This window comes from Choloepus didactylus, chromosome 27 (genome assembly GCF_015220235.1).
Source record: "Choloepus didactylus isolate mChoDid1 chromosome 27, mChoDid1.pri, whole genome shotgun sequence".
Lineage (NCBI taxonomy): Eukaryota > Metazoa > Chordata > Mammalia > Pilosa > Megalonychidae > Choloepus > Choloepus didactylus.
In genome coordinates this window covers 8,430,723-8,452,348 of record NC_051333.1, presented here as the reverse complement: position 1 = coordinate 8,452,348, position 21,626 = coordinate 8,430,723, and the positions used below count along the sequence as shown (strand labels likewise).

General features: G+C 51.1%; 1 protein-coding gene across 1 annotated transcript in view; it reads left to right on the top strand.

Moving 5' to 3' along the window:
* GRIN2D (glutamate ionotropic receptor NMDA type subunit 2D) overlaps positions 1-21,626 on the top strand; it is a 33,124-nt gene that overhangs the window by 5,106 nt on the left and 6,392 nt on the right. The window contains 8 exon segments of the mRNA XM_037819942.1: positions 51-670; positions 5,896-6,010; positions 6,315-6,526; positions 6,788-6,956; positions 7,611-7,764; positions 10,088-10,213; positions 10,411-10,640; positions 12,453-12,613. Coding sequence (XP_037675870.1) covers positions 51-670; positions 5,896-6,010; positions 6,315-6,526; positions 6,788-6,956; positions 7,611-7,764; positions 10,088-10,213; positions 10,411-10,640; positions 12,453-12,613 — 1,787 coding nt within the window.

Below are 21,626 nucleotides of genomic sequence, written 5' to 3'. Positions count from 1 at the left end.
CACTGTGGGCCCCACTTCTGGTGGCCTGACGTCCTCCAACCTCCTCGCAGGAGAAGGGCTCCACGTTCCTGCAGCTGGGCTCCTCCACGGAGCAGCAGCTTCAGGTCATCTTTGAGGTGCTGGAGGAGTACGACTGGACGTCCTTCGTGGCGGTGACCACACGTGCCCCTGGCCACCGGGCCTTCCTGTCCTACATCGAGGTGCTGACCGACGGCAGCATGGTGGGCTGGGAGCACCGCGGGGCGCTGACGCTGGACCCGGGGGCGGGCGAGGCCGTGCTGGGGGCCCAGCTCCGCAGTGTCAGTGCGCAGATCCGCCTGCTCTTCTGCGCCCGCGAGGAGGCCGAGCCGGTGTTCCGGGCAGCCGAGGAGGCAGGCCTCACCGGGCCTGGTTACGTCTGGTTCGTGGTGGGGCCCCAGCTGGCTGGAGGCGGGGGCTCGGGGGCCCCTGGGGAGCCCCTCCTCCTGCCAGGAGGCGCCCCACTGCCTGCTGGGCTGTTTGCAGTGCGCTCAGCTGGCTGGCGGGATGACCTGGCCCGGCGGGTGGCAGCTGGCGTGGCCGTGGTGGCCAGAGGAGCCCAGGCCCTACTGCGCGACTACGGCTTCTTGCCCGAGCTCGGCCACGACTGTCGCGCCCAGAACCGCACCCACCGCGGGGAAAGCCTGCATAGGTGAGTGGGCTCCGGGAGGGAGGGCTATAGGGCCCGGGGCACTCACTGGCTTTGTGAGCTCAAATGGGTCACTTCCCCTGGGGGAACCTCAGTTTCCTTTTCTGTAAAATGGGTGTCATTGGGTCTCCCTTATGGGATTGAACCAGGTAATTTGGAGGAAGCACCTGAGGCCCAGTGAGTGTATTATCATATTTCATAGTTCTGAGATCCACGTTTTAACGTCTTTGAAAATCAAGATGGGTCTTACAATTGATGGCTTACTGTGGTTTAATGGGCAGTACTTTTTCTTTGTATATAATATAGCAGCATAGCTTTCAACTGATGGCATCTTAGGTTCAATGAAATCTAGTTAAGAGCAGGAGCTGAGCTTCAGAAACAAAAAGACTCAACAATTCGGTGGCTGAAAAAGAGAGAAGTTTGTGCCTCTCTCACACAACAATCCAGAGATGAGTGGTCCAGGTTATCAGGGGGCTGGTGTTCCATGTGACCATCAGGGACCCAGGATCCTCCCTTGTTGTTGCTCTGCCATCCGCTTTTCTGCACAGTCCAAGCTAGATCGTGGGCATTTCTGACCCTTGCTCATAAGAAGGGGGAAAGAGGATGTGGAGAGCAAGCCATTTCCTTTTGAGCCAGCAAGGCAGGAAAGAGCACATCTCACCTCTCATTGGTGAGATTATAGTCACATGGCCAGGATGAGTTATTAAGTAATTTGAATATCACTCTGGCATGGGGCCAGAGCTTCCTGCAAGGAAGGCTGGGAAATGTAGACTGTGGCTGGGGGGCCATGTCTTTATTACAGTTTATTATTTTATTATACTTCATTATTTTAGAAGAATAGAGTTTGGTGGAAAATAGCATCTCCACCACAGGAAGCTTTGGAAGTTGGGGAAATGGACGAGTTTGGTGGCAGAACAGTGGAGGGCCCCTTCATCTTGAATGAGGGTGAGGTGACCTTGGGGAGAGGCACTGGGTGAGGGGAGAAGATCTAAAGGAGGAGGACTGAGAACTGGTGGGTTGGGAATCAGGATCAGCACCAAGAGGGTGGGAAAAGCTTCCCTCCTTCATAAATAGTTACTGAGCACTCTCTAGAAACCAGGGCCCATGCTGGGCGCTGGAAACACAGAGATGAACAAGACTAGGAACTTGACTCCACAGAACGCAGTGTCCTGTAGGGGTGGCAGACAAGGATGGGGATAACGGGATAATGATGACGCAGCACAGAGCCTGCAATGACAGAAGTAGCTCAGGTGCTTGGGAGCCCGGGCAGGAGTACTGTTCAAGCCAGGGGTTTTTTTTTGTTTGTTTTTTTTTTAATTAGAGAAGTTGTAGAAAAATCATGTAGAAAACACAGCATCCGTATGGTACCTTTGTTACAAATGATGAGACAATATTGTACTATTATTATACTTCAGCTATTAACTATAATCTATGGTTTATATTAGGGTTTACTGTTTGTATTGTACAGCCCTAGGTTGTTTTTTGTTATTGTTATTCTAGAAACATATATTCACCCTAAAATTTTCCCCTTTAACCATGTACAAATACATAATTCAATAGTATTAATTACTTTCTACCATCACCACCATCCATCATCAAAACTTTTCCGTCACCCCAAAAAGAAACTCTGTCCCCATTAAACAATAACACTACATTCCCTACCCCCACTCCGCCCCTGGTGACCTGTATTCTAGTTTCTGACTCTATGAATTTGCTTATTCTAATTATTTCATGTCAGTGAGATAATAGAATATTTGTCCTTTTTTGTCTGGCTTACTTCACTCAGATGATGTCTTCAAGGTTCATCCACATTTTCACATACATGTATCTCAACTTCATTCCTTTTTACAAGTTGAATTAATATTCCATTGTATATACATACACTATATGGTGTTTATCCATTCATCTATTGATAGATACTGGGGTTGCTTCCAGCTTTTGTAATTGTGAATAATGCCACTATGAACATTTGTGTGCAAGTATCTGTTTGAGTCCCTGCTCTCAATTCTTTGGGGTATATACCTAGAAGTGGGATTGCGCCGAGTCATATGGTAATTCTATACTTAACTTTCTGAGGAACCACCAAACTGTCTTTCACAGTGGCTGCACCATTTACATTCCCACCAACAAAGAACTATTCATTGTGTTCCTTTTTTTCCACATCCTCTCCAACACTTATTTTCTGTTTTTTTTTCAGTTGTAGCCATCCTAGATTGTGTGAAATGGTATCTCATTGTGGTTTTAATTTGCATCAAATCAAATAGCTGATGATGTTGAACATCTTGTCATGTACTTTTTGGCCATTTGCATATCTTCTATGGAGCAATGTCTATTCAAGTCTTTTGCTTATTTTTAAATTGGGTTGTTTATCTTTTTATTGTTGAATTGTAGGGTTTCTTTATTATTCTGGATAGTAAATCTTTATCAGATATGTGGTTTCCAAATATTTTCTCCCGTTTTGTAGGTTGTCTTTTTACCTTCATGATGAAGTCCTATGGTGCACAAGGGTTTTAAATTTTTATGAATTCCCTTTATCTTTTTTTCTTTTATTGTTCATGCTGCTGGTGTAAAGTCTGAGAAACCATTGCAACGCAAGTTCCTGAAGATGTTTCCTTATATTTTCTTCTAGGAGTTGTACGGTTCTGGTTCTTGTATTTAGGTCCTTGATCCATTTTGAGTTCATATTTTCATATGGTGTGAGGTAGGGGGCCCTTTCATTCTTCTGCCTATGGATATCCAGTTTTCCCAGCACCAGTTGTTGAGTGGACTTGGCTCCTTTGTCAAAAATCAGTTGGCCTTGGATGTGAAGGATTGATTTCTGAACTCTCAGTTAAATTCCCTTGTTTGTCCTTGTGCCAATACCATGCTGTTTTGATTATTGTAGCTTTGTAATAAGTTTTAGAACCAGGTCGTGTGAGTCTTCCAACATCGTTCTTTATCAGAATGTTTTTGACTATTCAGGGCCCCTTACCTTTCCATATAGATTTGATGATTGACTTTTCTATTTCTGCAAACAAAGCTGTTGGAACTTGGATTGGAATTGCATTGAATCTGTAAATCACTTTGGGTAGAATTGACATCTTTACGATATTTAGTCTTCCAATCCACGAACATGGACTGTCTTCCATTTATTTAGGTCTTCTTTGATTTCCTCTAGCAGTGTTTTGTAGTTTTCCACATATAAGTTCGCCAGGACATTTTTGGTTGCAAGAAACAGTCTCATTCACGTTTCCTCTGGAAAAAGGAAGTTTATTGGGAAGGTAAACATGTACAGAATCTGAGACATCAGGAAGTGAGGCCAAGCCTGGGACTGGTCACTCTTTGATCTCCTTCTGACTCTGTCTCTTCCTTACTGTCTGTCTCTCTGCCCACCTCTCTCTCTCTCTCTATCAGGCTTGCCTCTCCCCAAGGCTGGTCAGTTCTCTCACCACCACTTACCCAGAATTTCTGCTCCCTCATAACTTCAGCCTGTCCTGGCCACTACCTGTCCCTCCAGATCTCACAGCTAATGTCTTTCAGAGAAAGGAACGTTATCAGCCCCATCAGCTTTCCAAAGCAGCCTATGCTAGTCAATATGTGGAGTCAGGAAAGCTTCTGAGAAGAGAGAATATCTAAACTGATACTGAAGAATGAGTTGCTCATTCATTCATTCATTCATTCATTCATAAGCCCTTTATTGAGAGTCCACTCTGTGCTGAGCACTGCTTTAGATGTAAGGTTATAGAATTGAACAAGGTCCCTGCTCTCACTGAGCCTACAGCCTAATGGGGAAGACAGACAGTGGACAAACAAGAAAAGAAAGAAGAGAATACCAGCAGGTGATAACCACTGAGAGGAAAATAAAACAGGGAGAATGTGATAAGGGATGCTGACAGGGCTGGGTTAAGGGTGATGGTCAGAAAAGGCCTTTCAGAGTGGGTGAAGTTTGGAGGTCAATTATGAATAAAGGGAATGAGCCAAGCCTTGGAGGATCTGGAGAGAAGGGAGTCAGACTGGCAAATGCAAAGGCCCTAGGGCTGGGACAGCCTGTTTGGGAGCCTGAAACAAGGCCAGTGTGGCTGGAGCATGGTGAGCCAGAGGGGAGGGAAGAGGAGGGGTTGGAGAGACACAGCCCAGCTCATATAGGGCCTTTAGGCCAGGGTAAGGTTTGTTTCTTGTTTTTTGTTTTTTTTTATTCTAAAAGTGGTAGAATTGCTCTCAGGAATAGATAGGAATAGAGAGGGAACAGAATGTACAGAACTCAGGAGGGGAGAAAACCTTGGGCAGGTTGATGGGACTGCTGTAGTTCAAGGTGGATGAAAGAAGTGGAATTACAGGTTGGGGGTGACAGGCTGGGGAGGTGGACAGGACCAGGCCACAGGGGCCCTGGACACCAGATTGAGAAACCCTGAGCTTTGTTTCAGGGCTCTGGGGCACCGTGAGAGGGTGTGAGCAGGGGAGGGAGGTGGGATCTCTTCTTCTGGGGCCAGGGGGTAGGGGGACAGACTGGAGGAGAGAGATTGGAGTCTGGGGTGCCCTCTCAAAAAGGGGAGGATGAGGCCCAAACCAGAGCCAGGGCCATGGATATGGAGAGGAGGGGACTGGGCAGAGAGAGCCCCCAGGGCAGGGAGGACAGGGCTGGGGACTGATAAACTGGAGGAGGAGGGAGGGAGAGGCAGTGGGTGAGGATGGTGGCTAAGGGGAAGTGGGTAAGGGGCAGTCACAGATTTGCAGGCGATGTTGCATAATGAAGCTATCTAGGAGTCCAGACACTCCCCCGGGCTTCTTCCCAGAGAAAGTAACATTTGATCAAGGTCTTAAAGACACATAAGAGTTGGTCAGGATGAGGAGGATGTAATAAAGCGTCCCAGGCAGCGGGACCCGCACCTGTAAAGGCCTGGGGATGGAAATGCCCTTGGTGTGTCTAGGGGACACCTTGTCATTCATTCTCGGTGGAGCACGAAAAGGGTTTCAAGGTTGGAAGAGCTCGAGAGGGTGAGGTGATGAGATGGGGCTGCAGAGGCAGGTGGGACCAGCCGAGTCAAGGCCAGGCTGGGGGGCTGGGACCTTGCCCAGTAGCCAAGGGGAGGGCGCCGAGCGGTGAAGAGGCGTATCTGTGCTTTCAGAATCTCAGAGGTGCGGGAGGAGAGGTTCCAGCTGGGGGCCAGGTGGTCAGTAGAAAGGGGACATTCTCTGCCCTCAGCCATGGAGGCACCAGGTCCCCACATGGCCCCGTTCCTCCCGGGCAGGTACTTCATGAACATCACCTGGGATAACCGGGATTACTCCTTCAATGAGGAAGGCTTCCTGGTGAACCCCTCCCTGGTGGTGATCTCACTCACCAGAGACAGGACTTGGGAGGTGGTGAGTCCCAGCCCAGCCGAGATCTCAGGGCATGAGAGAGAGAGAGAGAGCCCAGGGTGGGGAGGAACTGGGAGCCTGGGGGGAAGATGGGACTGAAAGCCTAGACTGCTGGCTTTAGAGGAGGAAGGGGCACTTGGTTCTGGAGGGAGGAGGGAGATGGCTCCCAGACCGACTCCTGGAACTGGAAGAGGAGGGGCTGGGGACCTGGAGCCCATGTTCCCAGGTCTGGGGGAGCAGGGACATGGAGGCCAGGACATCCTGGAAGTCCTGCCAGGAAGCCTGACTCCCCTTCTTCTTGGCCAAGGTGGGCAGCTGGGAGCAGCAGACTCTCCGCCTCAAGTACCCACTATGGTCCCGCTACGGCCGCTTCCTGCAGCCGGTGGACGACACGCAGCACCTCACGGTGGCCACACTCGAGGAGAGGCCATTTGTCATAGTGGAGCCTGCCGACCCCATCAGCGGCACCTGCATCCGGGACTCTGTCCCCTGCCGGAGCCAGCTCAACCGCACCCACAGGTGACAGCTGGGGATCCGGGAGCTCCAGCCGCAAAACCTTCCTCCCTGGCTGCCCAGTAGTCCTGGGCGACCTCAGCCCCCTCCTCTCCCGGGACCCAGGCGTCTGGCCCTCCAGCTGTGTGCTCTTGGACAAACCACTAACTTCTTCGAGCCTCAGTTTCCCCAGAGAGCGCGCACCGCAGTTTAAAGGGCCGCCTGCCCTCCCAATCCCTCACCCCACGGGAGAGTCTAAGAGTTCCCAAGCCCGGTTGCTCCCTGCAGCCCTCCGCCGGACGCCCCCCGCCCGGAAAAGCGGTGCTGCAAGGGCTTCTGCATCGACATTCTTAAGCGGCTGGCGCAGACCATCGGCTTCAGCTACGACCTCTACCTGGTCACCAACGGCAAGCACGGGAAGAAGATCGACGGCGTCTGGAACGGCATGATCGGGGAGGTGGGCGGGCGGGGCAGCGCGGGGGCGGGGCCTGGAGGAGAGCCTCGGGCGGGAGGGGCGGGGCTTGGGGCTGAGACTTGAGCAGGCAGGGCCCAGCGGAAGGGGCGGGGCCAGGAGGCTATCGCGGCGGGATCAGGAGGGAGCGTCATGTTTGGAAAGGGCGGGGCCTGGGGCAGAGAGGACAAGGGTGGGGTGGGGTGGGGGTGGAGCCAGGAAGGAACTTCCAGCCTGGAAAGGGCGGGGCCTGGGGTGGAGTCGTGAGAGAGGGACCCCTGGGTCAGAGGAGGCAGTGTCAGAGGGAGGGAGCTCATGCATCCCAGGGAGGGATCCCTGGAGGGCAACTGGGTCAGAGGAAGCAGAGCTCAGAGGAAGGAACTTTAGGGCTGGAGGAAGCGGGGCTAGGAGGGGGAACTCCTAGGAGGAGGCGGCAGGGCCTGGAGGGTGGAACCCGAAGCCTTAAGGGGTGGTGATGGGGGCAGAGGCTGCCTTTTCCCGCCCCTGTTCCCTGTCTCTCCCCCCCCACCCTCCCCTGCCCCACGCTGCGTCCCCCTTATCCCTCTTTCTCTCGCGCCTCCTGGGCCGGTCCCTGCCCTCCATCCACCTTTGCTGCCGCCCGGCTGCAGCCCCTCACCTGGCGCCTCGCCCCCACCCCAGGTGTTCTACCAGCGCGCGGACATGGCCATCGGCTCCCTCACCATCAACGAGGAGCGCTCCGAGATCGTGGACTTCTCCGTGCCCTTCGTGGAGACGGGCATCAGCGTCATGGTGGCGCGCAGCAACGGCACTGTGTCCCCCTCGGCCTTCCTCGGTGAGCCGGGGCCCCGGTACCCGGAGCCGGGCCTACGGCAGTGCGGGGTCAGCGGTCCCCAAGGGCGTGGGCCCTGCGGTCTGAAAACCTGGGTCCTACCCCGGTAACACCTGTACCGGCTGCATGACCTGGTGAAGTGACATCACTTCTGGGCCTCAGTTTCCTAATCTGTAAAAGGAGAGAAGCAGTTTTATCATGAAGCTAAGGAACACTGAGCTTCTGGAGCTTTCTCTGGCTTGGCTCCTTCCAATATCCTGTGTTGGTTTTGTATGTATAATTCTGTATTATTTTTTCTTAAAGAGGGCCCCCCAAATTCTATAAGCTTCAGGCCCCACCAAACCTGAGTCTTCCCCTGCATGTAGGGGTGAGAGGAGGAAAAGAGATAAGCACCGTGCTCCAGGAGGCAGATGCAAACCCTGCCCCTCAGGAGCTCCTACCTGCTGGGGGAGACACTAAACTCTTGAAGGGACACACTGAGAATACCACTTCAGATGGTGATACATATCACAGAGAAAATAAACCATGGTGAAGCATGAAGAGAAACATGGAGGGGACACTGTGGGTGGCCAGGCAGTGTCCCTCTGAGGAGGCACCCGGCCCTGTAAAGATCTGGGTTGAAAAGTATCCTGGGCAGTGAGAACAGCAGGGGGCCCCAAGGAGGGAATATATGGGCAAGTATTTGGGAAACAGCGGGAGGCCAGGGTGGCTGGGGTGGAGTGAGTGAAGGGGACAGGGGCTTGAGGTGAGGGTTGACAATGAGTGAGGCAGGGAGGAAAGGGGGAAGGGGAGCAGGTCATGCAGGGCCTTACAGTAGTTTGGGTTTTATGCTTATTGCAGTGACAAGGGTTTTAACCACAGGTGACCTGGAGGGAATGTGAGCAGATCTAGGCTTTTAACATATCTTGCTGGCAGCTCTGCAGAAGCAGGAGGCCGACGAAGCTACTGCAGTTATCTGTGCCAGAGAGAGGTTGGGGTGTGGGATAGGAAGGTGGGGGTGAGACAAGTGGGCAGACTTGGGTTCTGGTTAGGAAGCTCATGCACCAGATGGGCTGGTGGTTTTGATGTGGATCTGGAGGAAAGGGGAGTCAAGGCTGACCCCCAAAGCTCGAGCCTTCGGGTAGAGTTCCCATTCATTGAGCTGAAGAAGGCAGGAGAAGCGTGCTTTGGGCCAAGGGTAGCAGTTCTCAGAGATTCCCACTTGCTTTCTGAGGTCTGAGCAGAGCTCCCAGGAGAGGGGAGGGGCCGGGAGAAGGGTCGTCCCTTCCTTTGGTTTTGTTTTCTGTTTATTTCCCCCAGCAGGGTCTCCAGTGGCCTCTTTGCATGGAGGTCCCTGCAGGGCACACTCAGAAGCACAACATGGGGCCCTTGCCCTCAGGCAGCGCCCAGCAGGGGAGTGACAGGGTCATCTTTATGTCCCATCAAGTTGTTCAGCAGAGGCAACAGGCATGTCAGCAGCTGCTGCAGTGACAGTCCAGGGCGGTGACCCTGCTGTGATGGGGGCAGCCCTGGCAGCTCGCCCAGGGAGGTCAAATCACCCGGTTCTTCTCTCAAGAAAGTGGTGGTTTGGATTTGCTTGCCCGTGAACCGCTGGCAGCGATGCACAGCTAGCTGATGTGAAGAGGGCGCGAGAATGGGAGCTTAGTTGATGGACCGTCAGGGTGGTGCCTGCCTGTGGCAGCGGGAGCTGCAGGGCCAATGCAGGGAGGGTGCGGAGGGAGAGTTCTGGCTTCTTGAGGAAGCAAGGCTGAGGGGCTGGGACCCTCCCATGGTGGCACCAAGGGAGCGGGGCAGGGAGCTGTGAGCAGGGGAAGGGTAGAGTGAGCTCTGGGAGGGTGCAGGGGAAGGGCTGAAGGGAGGGACTGGAGGCTGTGGGGCCGGGAGATGGTCTTGGGGGAGAGGAGGAGGCCAGGGCTGCAAGAATGGAGAGGAAAGACCAGGGTGGAATCAGAGGGCTGGAGGATGGGGCCTGCGGGCTGTGGCAGGGAGGGAGAGAGGGAAGGGGTGTGGCCAGCACCAGGGGGACCCGAGAGGAGGCCTGGAGCATTGAAGATGGGGCGGGGAAGGCTGAGACTCAGGTCTGGGGCTCAGGAAACAGGAGACATTTGGATTTGGATGTGGTGGTTGAACATGCAGAAGGGGTCCTTGAGAGCCTGGTCTCCCAGGGGTCTGGGTGGGCATTGGGGCTGTCCCTGAGATGGGTCAGATCCAGACCAAGTCCACAGGTCGGCCTGGGTGTCTACACCCACATGCCTCGGGGTGAGCGGGTCTGTGGCCCTCCAGCCCTCGCCTGACTGAGCCGTGACCACACACCCCTTGTCCCCAGAGCCCTATAGCCCTGCCGTGTGGGTGATGATGTTCGTCATGTGCCTCACCGTGGTCGCCGTCACTGTTTTCATCTTCGAGTACCTCAGTCCTGTCGGCTACAACCGCAGCCTGGCCACGGGCAAGCGTGAGTGCCCTTCCTCCATGGCCCTGCCTCAAAGCTCCCTGGCTGCACAAGGAACTACGTGTCCCAGCAGCCCCTGGAGCAGAGCCCTGGCCCCTCAAGGGATCAGAGGCCGCAGGGGCCTCTGGGAATTGTAGTTTTCTGCTCCCTCCTCTAGCAGAGGGATCTGGGGTTCATGTCCCTCTCCTGGCTCCCTGCAGGCCCTGGTGGCTCAACCTTCACCATCGGGAAGTCCATCTGGCTGCTCTGGGCCCTGGTGTTCAATAACTCGGTGCCTGTGGAGAACCCCAGGGGGACCACCAGCAAGATCATGGTGCTGGTCTGGGCCTTCTTCGCCGTCATCTTCCTCGCCAGCTACACCGCAAACCTAGCCGCCTTCATGATCCAGGAGGAGTACGTGGACACTGTGTCTGGGCTCAGCGACCGCAAGGTATTGGGGGGTGTGTGGGGAGGGGAGGCCTGGGCGGAGGTCACAGAGCTTGGCACATGGGAGGGCAGAGGAGGATCCAGTGGGGGTGGGTGAGCTCTTCCTAAATTAGTTCCAGAAGGAGAGGATGGAATGTTCCAGAAGGAGGGAGGGTATGTTTCAAAATGAACCAATTAAATATTACCAGGGTGTCACCAAACTTTTTAGAGGCAGAGGTCTGGAATGGGAGGATCTAACCCAGTATTTCTCTCAAACTGTGATGAAGGGCTGCCTTTGAAATTTCTAATCCATTGGTTTAATAAGTTCATAAACGTCAGCATCAACTGCACAGACTGCGGTAACTCAATTCAGTTCAATTCTGACTCTAACTGCCCGGAGCGGGCCAGACCCCACAGGTTCAGGGCCCTCGGCTATGTGACTGCTCTGCAGGGAGCTGCTGCAAGCTCAGGGGCCCGGGTCTGGCTCTTCTAACCCCCTGGCCACGAATTCGGAGTTCCCACCACCCCCTCGGGTTCGCTGGGACAACTCCCAGAACCCCCTGGAAGCATTATACCGAGAAGCCTGGTTTTATTAAGTGAGAGAATACAAATCAGAAGCCAGAGAAAGAAGTTTCCATTGGGGAAGCTCACTGGAGCTTCCAGAGTCCCCAGGTTATCTGGGGGTCTTATTGAGTAGGGTGATTGGTGGGGTCTGTGCTCACGTGGTCTCCAGCCCCCCTTCCCCTTTCCAGAGGGCAGGCTGACAAGACACAGCTCCGAGCCCCAACCCTCTAATCTCAGAGTTGGTCTTTCTGACCAGCTGCCCCCAGTCTCGTTAGCACATGAACTATCCGGGGCCTGGAACCACCGTGAATAACAAAACAAACCAAAACACTCCTTCTGTGGGAAAGCCCAGGGCTGTTAAGGTTACCTCCTCAGGAACTGGGGGCAAAGCTGGCCAGGTTTTTTATTATGCGACACTTGCAGACCAGTCCTTTTGCAAGATGCAATAGAAATGAATTACTTGAAAAATGAAATGAAATTTTAAACCGATAAATAAAAAATTCAAGCCCAGATTTTGATTTATTGGAGTCCACAGACGGAAAATCCTGCCAGCAGCCTGCTCCCGCTGGGTTCGGTACTCACTTTAGCAGGGACCCGTTGGATCAGGGTCTGGCTGTCTGCAGAGCGCACTTTAAGACTAAAGTGGTTAACGGGACGTCTTGACTTATTAGCAGGTTAAAAGATCAATTCAGTGGATGCAACAAGCATTTTATTTGTAATACGATGGAAGAGAATAGACTAGAAAATATGTTGACCTCATCTTTTGTAATAAGAATGAATATTGGCTGTATGAAACTGATTTTAGTCATAAACACAACCAGCCTGGCTACCTTTGTTGGTGAAATGTTTGTGAACTAATGGGCAAGTGGTGCCCGCCCCCAGCCCCCAACCATGCCGGCTCTCCCCAGGGCAGGGGTGGGGGGGCGCCTCGCATGGTGCAGCACCTTAAGGATTAATGCCTGACCTGTCGGGCCTTCGGGACCCTTCTCCAGCTCGGTAGCCAGTGTCCTTTCTGATTGAACCATGATCAGGCAATTTTGGGTTTTAAAATATTTCAACATTACTCCTGACTATATCCACGTATCTGGGGGGTGGGGCAGGGTGCTGGGTCCGGAGTAGAGAAGTATCTCTTGTGGGTCATAGTCAAACAAGGTAGAGAAACACTTCCAGGCTGGGGTGGCCACCAGCTGATGGGTGGCCCCCAGATCAGGGCATCTGGGTCTAGATGCCCCCTGGGGACTCTCTCCTGACTCCCCTCCCCATTCTTCCCCAGTTCCAGCGGCCCCAGGAGCAGTACCCACCCCTGAAGTTTGGGACGGTGCCCAACGGGTCCACGGAGAAGAATATCCGTAGCAACTACCCTGACATGCACAGCTACATGGTGCGCTACAACCAGCCCCGCGTGGAGGAAGCGCTCACACAGCTCAAGGCAGGGTCAGCGCAGGCTGGGGCTGGGCACGGGGGTCCACGGGGGGCATAGGTCAGCCTGGGAGGTGTAGGCCCTGAGGATGCTCGGAGACGGGGAGGGCTCAGTGCACTGCCCTCTGCCTCAGGTCAGGCTGGGGTGGATGAGGCTGGAGGCCGGAGACCACTGGGGGTGGGAGAGGACTCATCCCTCCCAGGAATAGGGTCCCTGTGATGTTTTAAAGGATCTATTAGTTACAGATTCTGGGGCTAGATTGCCACGGTTCAAATCCTGGCTCTGCCCCTTCTTGACTGTGTGACCTTGGGCAAGTTACTCAACCTCTCTGAGCCTCCATTTCCTCTTCTGAAAAGGGGTGATCACAAGAGGACCCACCTCATAGAGTTGTTGTGAGGATTAATTTAAGTAACCCATGCAAAACACAACAGTGCCCAGCAGGCTGTAGGTTTTTGCTGCTGTCGTCGTTGTCATCATCATCATCATCATCCTATCAGCAGATTCACTAGAATGAATACTTGGATTATGGGTTTTTCACAGCAGTTCTCAGATCATTGGGATAAAGTTAAGTTCAGGCTCCAAAGCATGGACAACAATGCTAGATGCTTCCACTCTCCCTGCCTCTCCTGTATTTAGTCATTCGAGGTGCATTTATTTTCTTAGCCCCTACTCTATGCCAGGAGCAAACAGACAATTCCTGCCCTCAGGAAGCTTAGAGTCTAGAAGTGGGAAAGAAACAATAGATACATAAACCGAAAAATCAACAAGGTCTTTTCAGCAAGCCCTAATGGGCCAGGGTAACTGAGGAGGGGTATTTTCAGCAGGTAGTAAGGGTGGGCCTCTGGGAGGAGGTGAGGGAGGAGGCTGGTGGACTTCTGGAGGCAGAGCCTTGCAGGGAGAGAGAATTTCAAACGGGAAGGTGGGTGATCTGATTTCTGTTTTTAAAGGCCCCCCCTGGCTGCTGTATGGAGAATGGAGGGAGGAGGCATAAGCGGGACCAGTTTGGAGGTCATTGCGTTGTCCAGTTCACCTCCTCCAAGGCCCAGCCTCTGCTCACTCCTCATGTAACCAGTCCTAACCAGATTTTTTTTAATCCCTCTCTTTTGACTAGGATTGTTGGGGTACAGGAAAAGAACCCACTCCATCTGGTCTAAGTAAAGTAGATGGTTTAGCATAAGGATACAGGGGAATCCCTCAGAACCTGTTGCAAAAGTAAAGCTAGGCTTCGTGGAAAGCAAAAGTCACTCATTCATTCATTAAAAATTTTTTAAAGAGCACCGACTGTGTGCTAGGCACAGTTCTTGGCACTGGATAACAGTAATCAACAAAATAGGTGAGTTGGATGAGTTAGGAGTGCCTAAACAGACAGAGGTTTGTCTCTTACAATAAGAAGTCCAGGGCTGGCGTGATACTCAAGGATACGGTCAGGGATCCAAAATGGTTTCCACGTTTTTGTTCCATCCAACCTTGGAGTCTAGACCTTCCTGGTCATTCTGGTTGCCTTGTGGCTGCAAGCTGGCTGCTGCCCCTCCACAGAGCAAGCATATCTTACTTCCAGGCAAGGGTCAAAGAATGCAGGGCTTTCTCTTGGTGAAGCTTTGCTTTTTTATAGGGGAAACAGGGCTTTTGCAGGGACTTCCAGCTGCATTTCAGAATGTGTCAGATTCTGCAAGGGAAGCTGGACAATGGAGCATGTTAGCCTTCCAGCCTCTGTTTAAAAAAGGGCAAAGGAGGAGATTGTAAATGACCTGTGGTAGTCAAAGTGTCATGTCTGCCAGAGAACTGCCCTCGTGAAGTTTGGATTTTGCCACCTAGCAGGTTCTCTCTCCCTTCCTTTTCCTTCTCTCTTTTTCTGGGGGTCACGTGATCGCTTGTCTTGCATCTTTCTCTGTGTCCTCTCTGTGCTTCCCCTGCACGTCCCTCATTTCTGATACTGAGAACTTCAGCACTTCCTTGTCAGTCCCCTCTTCATCTCGCCTCTGGGAACTGCTGCTCTTTCTGCCCCACTTCACGCCCTTTGTGGAATTGCCTCTTTCTCCTCCATCCCCTCTTGAATCACCATGAACTCGAGGTTGCAATAACAAGCCTTTCCTTTTGTAACCGAGGCTTAAGGCAGCCTCTCCCCTAACACTGGTGCTCCCGTACAGATGCCTGAGTATTTAAAATCTGTGAATAAGCCAGCAGCCCATACAATGTGTTTGGCCCTCCTACCTTGACAAATATACCTTTATAACAATCTGTCAGGCTAAGTTCAGAATTCCACGTGAGAACCTGACCCCTTCTCTTCCCACTGCCAACTCCACTTTGCCTTGGGAGGGTCTCAAAGTGGGCAGTTCAGTCCTCACACGTCCACATCCGGCACAAACAGCCTTACCTTAGCCACACCTCAGGCAGGTGGCCTCCTGGTGAGGCTCTGCTTTTTTATAGGGGAAACAGGGCTTTAGCAGGGACTTCCAGCTGCATTTCAGAATGTGTCAGATTCTGCAAGGGAAGCTGGACAATGGAGCATGTTAGCCTTCCAGCCTCTGTTTAAAAAAGGGCAAAGGAGGAGATTGTAAATGGCCTGTGGTAGTCAGAGTGTCATGTCTGCCAGAGAACTGCCCTCGTGAAGTTTGGATTTTCCCCTTCCAGGGGAAGGGCTGCCAGGCCCTCGGTGTGAGCTTGCGGTCACTGGGCAGGGCACTCCAGGCTCTCAGGTTCTGTATGACTTTCCTGTGACTGCTGTAACCAATACAACTTCAGTGGCTTAAAGAAACACAAATTTATTCTCTAACAGTCCTAGAGATCAGAAGTCTAAAATGGGCTGTGCTGCCTGTGGAGGCTCTTTGCCTTCTCCAGCTTCTGGAGGCTTCCCACATCCTGTGACTCCTGACCCTGAGCACTCTGACCCCTGCTCCTGTCGTCACACCTTCTCTGACTCTGCCCCTCCTGCCTCCCTCTTCTAAGGAGTCCTGTGATTACACCGGGCCCCCCTGGATAGTCAGTCTCCTCTCCCTGTCTCAGGATCCTTAACTCCATCTCAACTGCAGGGTCCCTTTTGCCATGTCAGGGAACATATAGATTCCAGGGTGGTAGGCATGCCCCGTTGGCCCGAGGGACTCCTCTTTCTGTGGGAAGGGGCACGGCTGGAGGAGGGCCCCCAAAAGTCACAGGGTCCAGAGCAACACCCACTTGCTGGGAGCTAAGGTGGGTAATGAGTTTGGATAATCACGAATCACAGACAGAGTTATTAGGGCACAGCACAGAACAGAAAAAACACATTAATCTTAAATCTGCACATTCATCCATCCGCTAGTTCTTTCAACAAGTATTTATCGAGGGCCTCTGATGTGTCAGGCGGGATTCCAGATGCCCAAGTCCTCCTTTCCTGGAAACTTCCATGCTAGTGGGGGACGGTGGGAAACCTGCAGTTATAAAGGCATATCCCTTCAAGTGGCTCGGATCTTCCCACGGGCAAGTTTCTCTCTGGCCATCTTCCTCCCAAACCCTGCTCACCTCCGTGTGGCTCCCCACTGGCTTCCCCTCTCGCTGGGGACCGGGTGTCCATATCTCACCCTATACCCCTGGGGTTATGGGGTTCCCGGTGGTTCAGGAGTTCGGATGCTGGATTCTGGCGTCTCCGATGCTTCGGCGTTTATAACACAGTCCTGGGGCGCTCACCAGCACTGCTGTTAGAACCAGATGGCCCTGGGTTTGAAAGGAGCTACATCTCCTATTTGCTGTGGGCCCTGGGCCAGCCCATTTGGCTCCTGAGCCTCGATTTTCACCTCCGTGGTATGGGGTTCCCAGTCCCACCCGTGGATACAGTAGCTCTGGGAAACTGAGCGGCAGCAGCCAAGGCTCCCCTTTCTTCTCTGCCTCTCTTTCACTGGGGCCAGCGGCCCTCGTCCCGGTCACTGCACAGTGGGTCAGGGCTCGGCTTCAGCAGCGCCCGCCACCTCCGCGCAGCCTTCCGGGGACAGCGTGCGGCCCTGCGGGAGAGATTGGCCTGGAGCAGCCGATTGGTCCAACTGTCGTTAGCTGCCCACGCCTGGGCCAATCAGCGGCGGCTGGGGCGGGGCATGGCCACGTGGTTCGCAGGGCTGTCCGTTTCCCACTTGGGGCTCAGTTCCTAGGAAAGACAGATGGGACCTTGCTGGGAGTAAGGACTCGAGATCCTTTCTAGGATACCCTTGCCCCGTCCAGCCCCCTACCCAGGGCTCCTGGTCCCGGGAACGCCCCCTTTTCTCTGTGCCGGGCATCCTCACTCTCCACTTTCACCTGCCTTTTGAAGGAACTCTCCCCTTCCCAAATTCTTTCTTCCCCTCCCTTTAAACTTTTTATTTACATAACACTTGCTTATGGGTAAAATAATAACGTAGTGCATAAGGCAACAAGCGGAGACCCTCTCATCTTCTTCCTCCTCCTCATTCAGTTAATGGTTTGAAGCGTTTCCTTCCAGCCTTTTTTCTAGAGCAGAGCTGATCAAAGAAACACAATGGGAGCCTCATCTATGTAATTACATTTTTTCTAGTGGCCACATTAAAAGAAACATGTGGAACCAATTATACTAATATGCTTGATAGCCCAGTATCTCCAAGCTATCATTTCAGTCTGCAGTCAATATGACACATTAATGAAATGTTTTACCTTTTAATTTTTTTGTACTGTCTTCAGGATCTGGCCTGTAGGTTACAGTCAGCACAGCTCTATTTGGACTAACTATATTTCAAACTTGCAATCGCCACAGGTGGCTAGTGGCTGTCATATTTCACAGGGCAGAGCTAGAACTCGGGCGTATTTGTTATTGTGTGTCATTTTGTTATTCTCCATCCTCTCCTGGCCTTCTGTCTTCTTCTACTTTTTTTCCTCCTCTTTCTCCTTCTCCTCTTTTTCTTCCATGTACTTCTCCTCCTTCTCCCTTTTCCACTTCCTCTTCCTTCCCTTTCCTACATTCCCAGATGACATCCAGGTTCTCCCTGCCCCTTAGGATCTAGTTCACATTCGCTGCCACCCCATTCCTCTCCCCATTCGAAGTCCAAAGCCCTTCCCAAGAATTCTGCAAATTCCTGGGCTGAGTACCTTCCCACAGTTACCTGGCCTCAAGCTCCTAAATTTGCCAGATTTAATTCCCTTGCTTGCCACTCCATCTCGCTGGCCGGGGTGCATCTTCCTGTCCCCAAAGCCTGTTAACCACAGTAACAAGGCCCCGGTGCCCTCAGGCCTAGGTGTGTGGACATCACTGAAGACTGGGGACCTTAAGGTGCCAACAGGAACTCAATGCGGGCCACCGCGTCATTCTAAAGATCCTAGCAGCCACATTAAATCCATCAAACAATACAGGTGAAGCTAATTTTGAGAATATATTGTACTTAACCCAATATATCCAAACTAGCATTCCAACCTGTAATCAAATTAAAAACAATTGAGACCTGTTGCGTGTTTCGGCCGCCCTCTGAAATCCGGTGTGAGTGTGCCCAGGACGTCTCCACTCAGCTCCCTGTGTCCAGGGCTCCACAGTCTCAGGGAACTAAACTCGCCAGGTGCGACAGCAGCAGCCACCTTGGACAGCACCGTACGGCGTCGCCAAACACGGAAGGTTGCATCTTGAACGTCATGAACACAGAATACAAAAGGGCTCTGGCTGCCCTCCAGCCCCCCTGGGGCTTTTTCACTTCCTTACTCATTCTTAGAATTTCCTCCCCAGCTCTCCAGCCTTTCTTCTCCGTTCTTGCTTCTTCTTCAGCCCCTCCCTCCAGGAAGATCCCTGGCAATTTCAGTTCCCCTCACTCTCTTACTCAAAACAGGGATGCTCTGCCAGGCTCTGCCCTCCACCCCTACTTCACTAGCACAAAGCCCCTTCTCGGAAGGCAGGGAAGGCTGCATGTGGAGGGGTGGCCTTTCTCTCTTCCCTCTACAGGGATTCCTTGCAGTCCAGTCTATCCAGTCGTGCATTTGGAAAGCAGGAATTCAGATATTTGGGGGACCCCATTTTCCAAGTCCATTTGGATCCTGAGTTTTGGATAGCAAGTCAGAAGAGGGTGACTAGCAAGAGATACCAGCCCAATCTCAAAAAATGAATCCAAACCTATCCAGTCCCTAAATTCTGTGAGCAAGGGATGCCATCAAACATAAAGTCTCCCGTTTTAACCATTTTTAAGGATTCAATTCAGTGGCATTAATTACTTTTACAATGTTGTGCTACCATCACCACCTTCCAGTTACTAAAACTTTCTCACCATCTCAAACAGAAACTCTTTACTCATTAAGCACTAATTCCCCATTCCCCTTTCCCCAGCCCCTGGCAACCTCTATTCTACTTTCTGTCTCTATGAATCTCCCTATTCTGGATATTTCATATAAGTGGAATCATACACTATGTGGCTTTTTGTGTCTGCCTCATTTCACTTAGCATCGTGTTTTCAAGTTTCATCCACACTGTAGCAGGTATCAGAACCTCATTCCTTTTTATGGCTGAATAATATTCCATTGTAGGAACAGACCACATTTTGTTCATCCATTGGCCAGCTGATGCACATCTGGGATACTTCCACCTATTGGCTATTGTGAATGGTGCCACTAGGCATATTATCCTGTGCCCATTTTATAGATTTTTCACTTTTTAAAAATTGAGGTATATAGTAAAGTCCACAAATCTTAAGTGTGCAGCTTAGTGATTGTTTACACATGAATATACACCCATGTGAGCACACCCAGAAGATATAGAAAACCCCCAGCTCCCCTCCAGGCACCATAGATTATCACTGTATATTAATTTTGCCTGGATTTGAGCATGATTCAAACAGAATCAAACTGTGTACATACTTTTGTGTCTGGCTTCTTTTCATCCAGGTCGTCCAGGTTGTTCATTCTTTTTCATTGCCATGGTGAATGTCATTGTATGAATATATCGTAATTCTTCTGTTCTGGTGATGGTAGTTGCGTTGTTTCCAGTGTTTGGCCATTATGCATGAAATTACCCTGAGGATCTTGTTCAGGTCTTCAGTGGACACACATTTTCATTTTTCTTGGGTATATTCCCAGAGGTGGAACTACTGGGTCATAGTGAAGGTGTCTGCTTAGCTTTAATAGCCACTGCCAAGACATTTTCTAAAGTGGTTGTACCAATTTACACTCTCCAGCAATGCAGGAGAGTTCTAGTTGTTCTACCTCCATGCCAAGGGTTGGTGCAGTTCCTGCATCTCTTAAATTTCCTATAGTGTTTATTATAGATCAAGTTCGATTCTACTTCATTTAAGTTCATAACAGTGTTACACGGTGTTTTCATTTCCTAGGCTGCTCAAGCAAATATCATGAGATGGGTTAGCTCAGAGAGTGGGAATTTATTAGCTTATGGTTTTGAGGCCAAAAGGAAGTCCAAGTCAAGGCGTCATCAAGGCGGTGCTTTCTCCCCGAAGACTGTGGCGTTCTGAGGCTGGCTGCCAGCGATCCTTGGCTCCTCTGTCATATGTCAAGGCACATGGCAGCAGCTCCCAGTCTCTCCCTTCTCTTCCGGGCTCCCTCAGTGTCCAGGCTCCTGCTTCCTGTGGCTTTTCCTCTGAGTTTCATTCTGTTTATACAGGACTCTAGTAATAGGATTAAGACCCATCCTAATTGAGGTGGACCATTCCTTAACTGAAGTAGCCTCATCAAAAAGTGCTAATTATGGTGGGTTCACACCCATGAGAATGAACTGGATTTATGAATATATTTTTTGGGGGTACATACAGCTTCAGACCACCACAGGTGGATATTATTATTATTATTCCCAGGCAGGGCCCTCAACTTATAACTGGCAGAGCTGGGATTTGAATCCTGACAGTGTGATTCTGGAGCTCAGGCTCGCAACCACCCTCTCCACCCCAGTAGCTTCATGGAGTCACAAAGGATATCCTTGTTTCTTGTTCTCACCTCTTGCTCCAATTTCCTGCTTTTGCTGATTTCTTTTCCTCACAATATTCCATTTTATATTTTTTCCCCTAGTTTTTAGTTCTACTTTTATCAGAGTTATACAGCCACATGGTTTGGAGAGTCAAATACAAGTTTTGTTTTGTTCTGTTTTAATGAAAACCAACAGTCCCCATCTACCCACCTTCTATTTCTCCTATCACAGAGGAATCTATAGTCACCTCATGTATTGTATCCTTTTGCTATTTATCTTTCTGTCTCTAAACACCACGTTTGTGTGGCTACCTCTTGCTTTTTCAATTTTAGCCATTTCCCATTCACTTCTCACTATGGAAGACACATACTCATACTCTTTAAGCCACTCCAGCCACCCACATTGGAATTCTGGTTAGATGAATATTCAGTGTTTACATTATGACTATGTAAACACTCTTGCAGCTGCCAGAAGTAGTAATCTGTGATTACTTTCCTCTCCTACACAATTCTTTGTTTTTCCTGGAGTTCATAATTGTCTTTTTTTTTTTTAATCAATTACTTAGTTTTCTTTGTGCCTAATTCTAACCCAGACTTTCTGCTAATTGCCTCAATCTCAAGAGAGATGCTCAGAAGCATTGGCTACTTTATTAATTTCACTGTACTGAAGAAATTTCTCCCACGGCCTCCTGGCCCACCCCAGTTTTAAGTATAGCTGCCATTTGGGATTACGCTTTACCTTCATCCCTTCATCTTGCTCTTTTTGGACTTTTCTCCCTTGTTCTTGTGAGCTTCCTGACAAAAGGTGCATAGGAGGTAAATTTTTGGAGACATTGCAAACCTGAAAAGTCTTTATTCTGCCCTCACACTTGATGGGCAGGCTGGCTGGATGTAGGAAACTGGGTTAGAGATCATGTTCTTCCAAAATCGTGAAGGCATCCCTCCATCATCTTCTGGTTTCCAGTGTTATTGTTGAGAAATCCAAAGCCATTCTGGTTCCTAAGCCTTTGTGTATGACCTGGTTTTTCTTTTCCCTGTCCTCAGTTTGCTAACATTTATCAGCAGTGTGCCTTGATCTATTTCCATCGCTGTGCTGGGCACTCAGTGGGCCTTTCAATCATGTCCTCCTGTCTTCCTTGGGGGAAATCTTCTTGAATTCTTTCATTT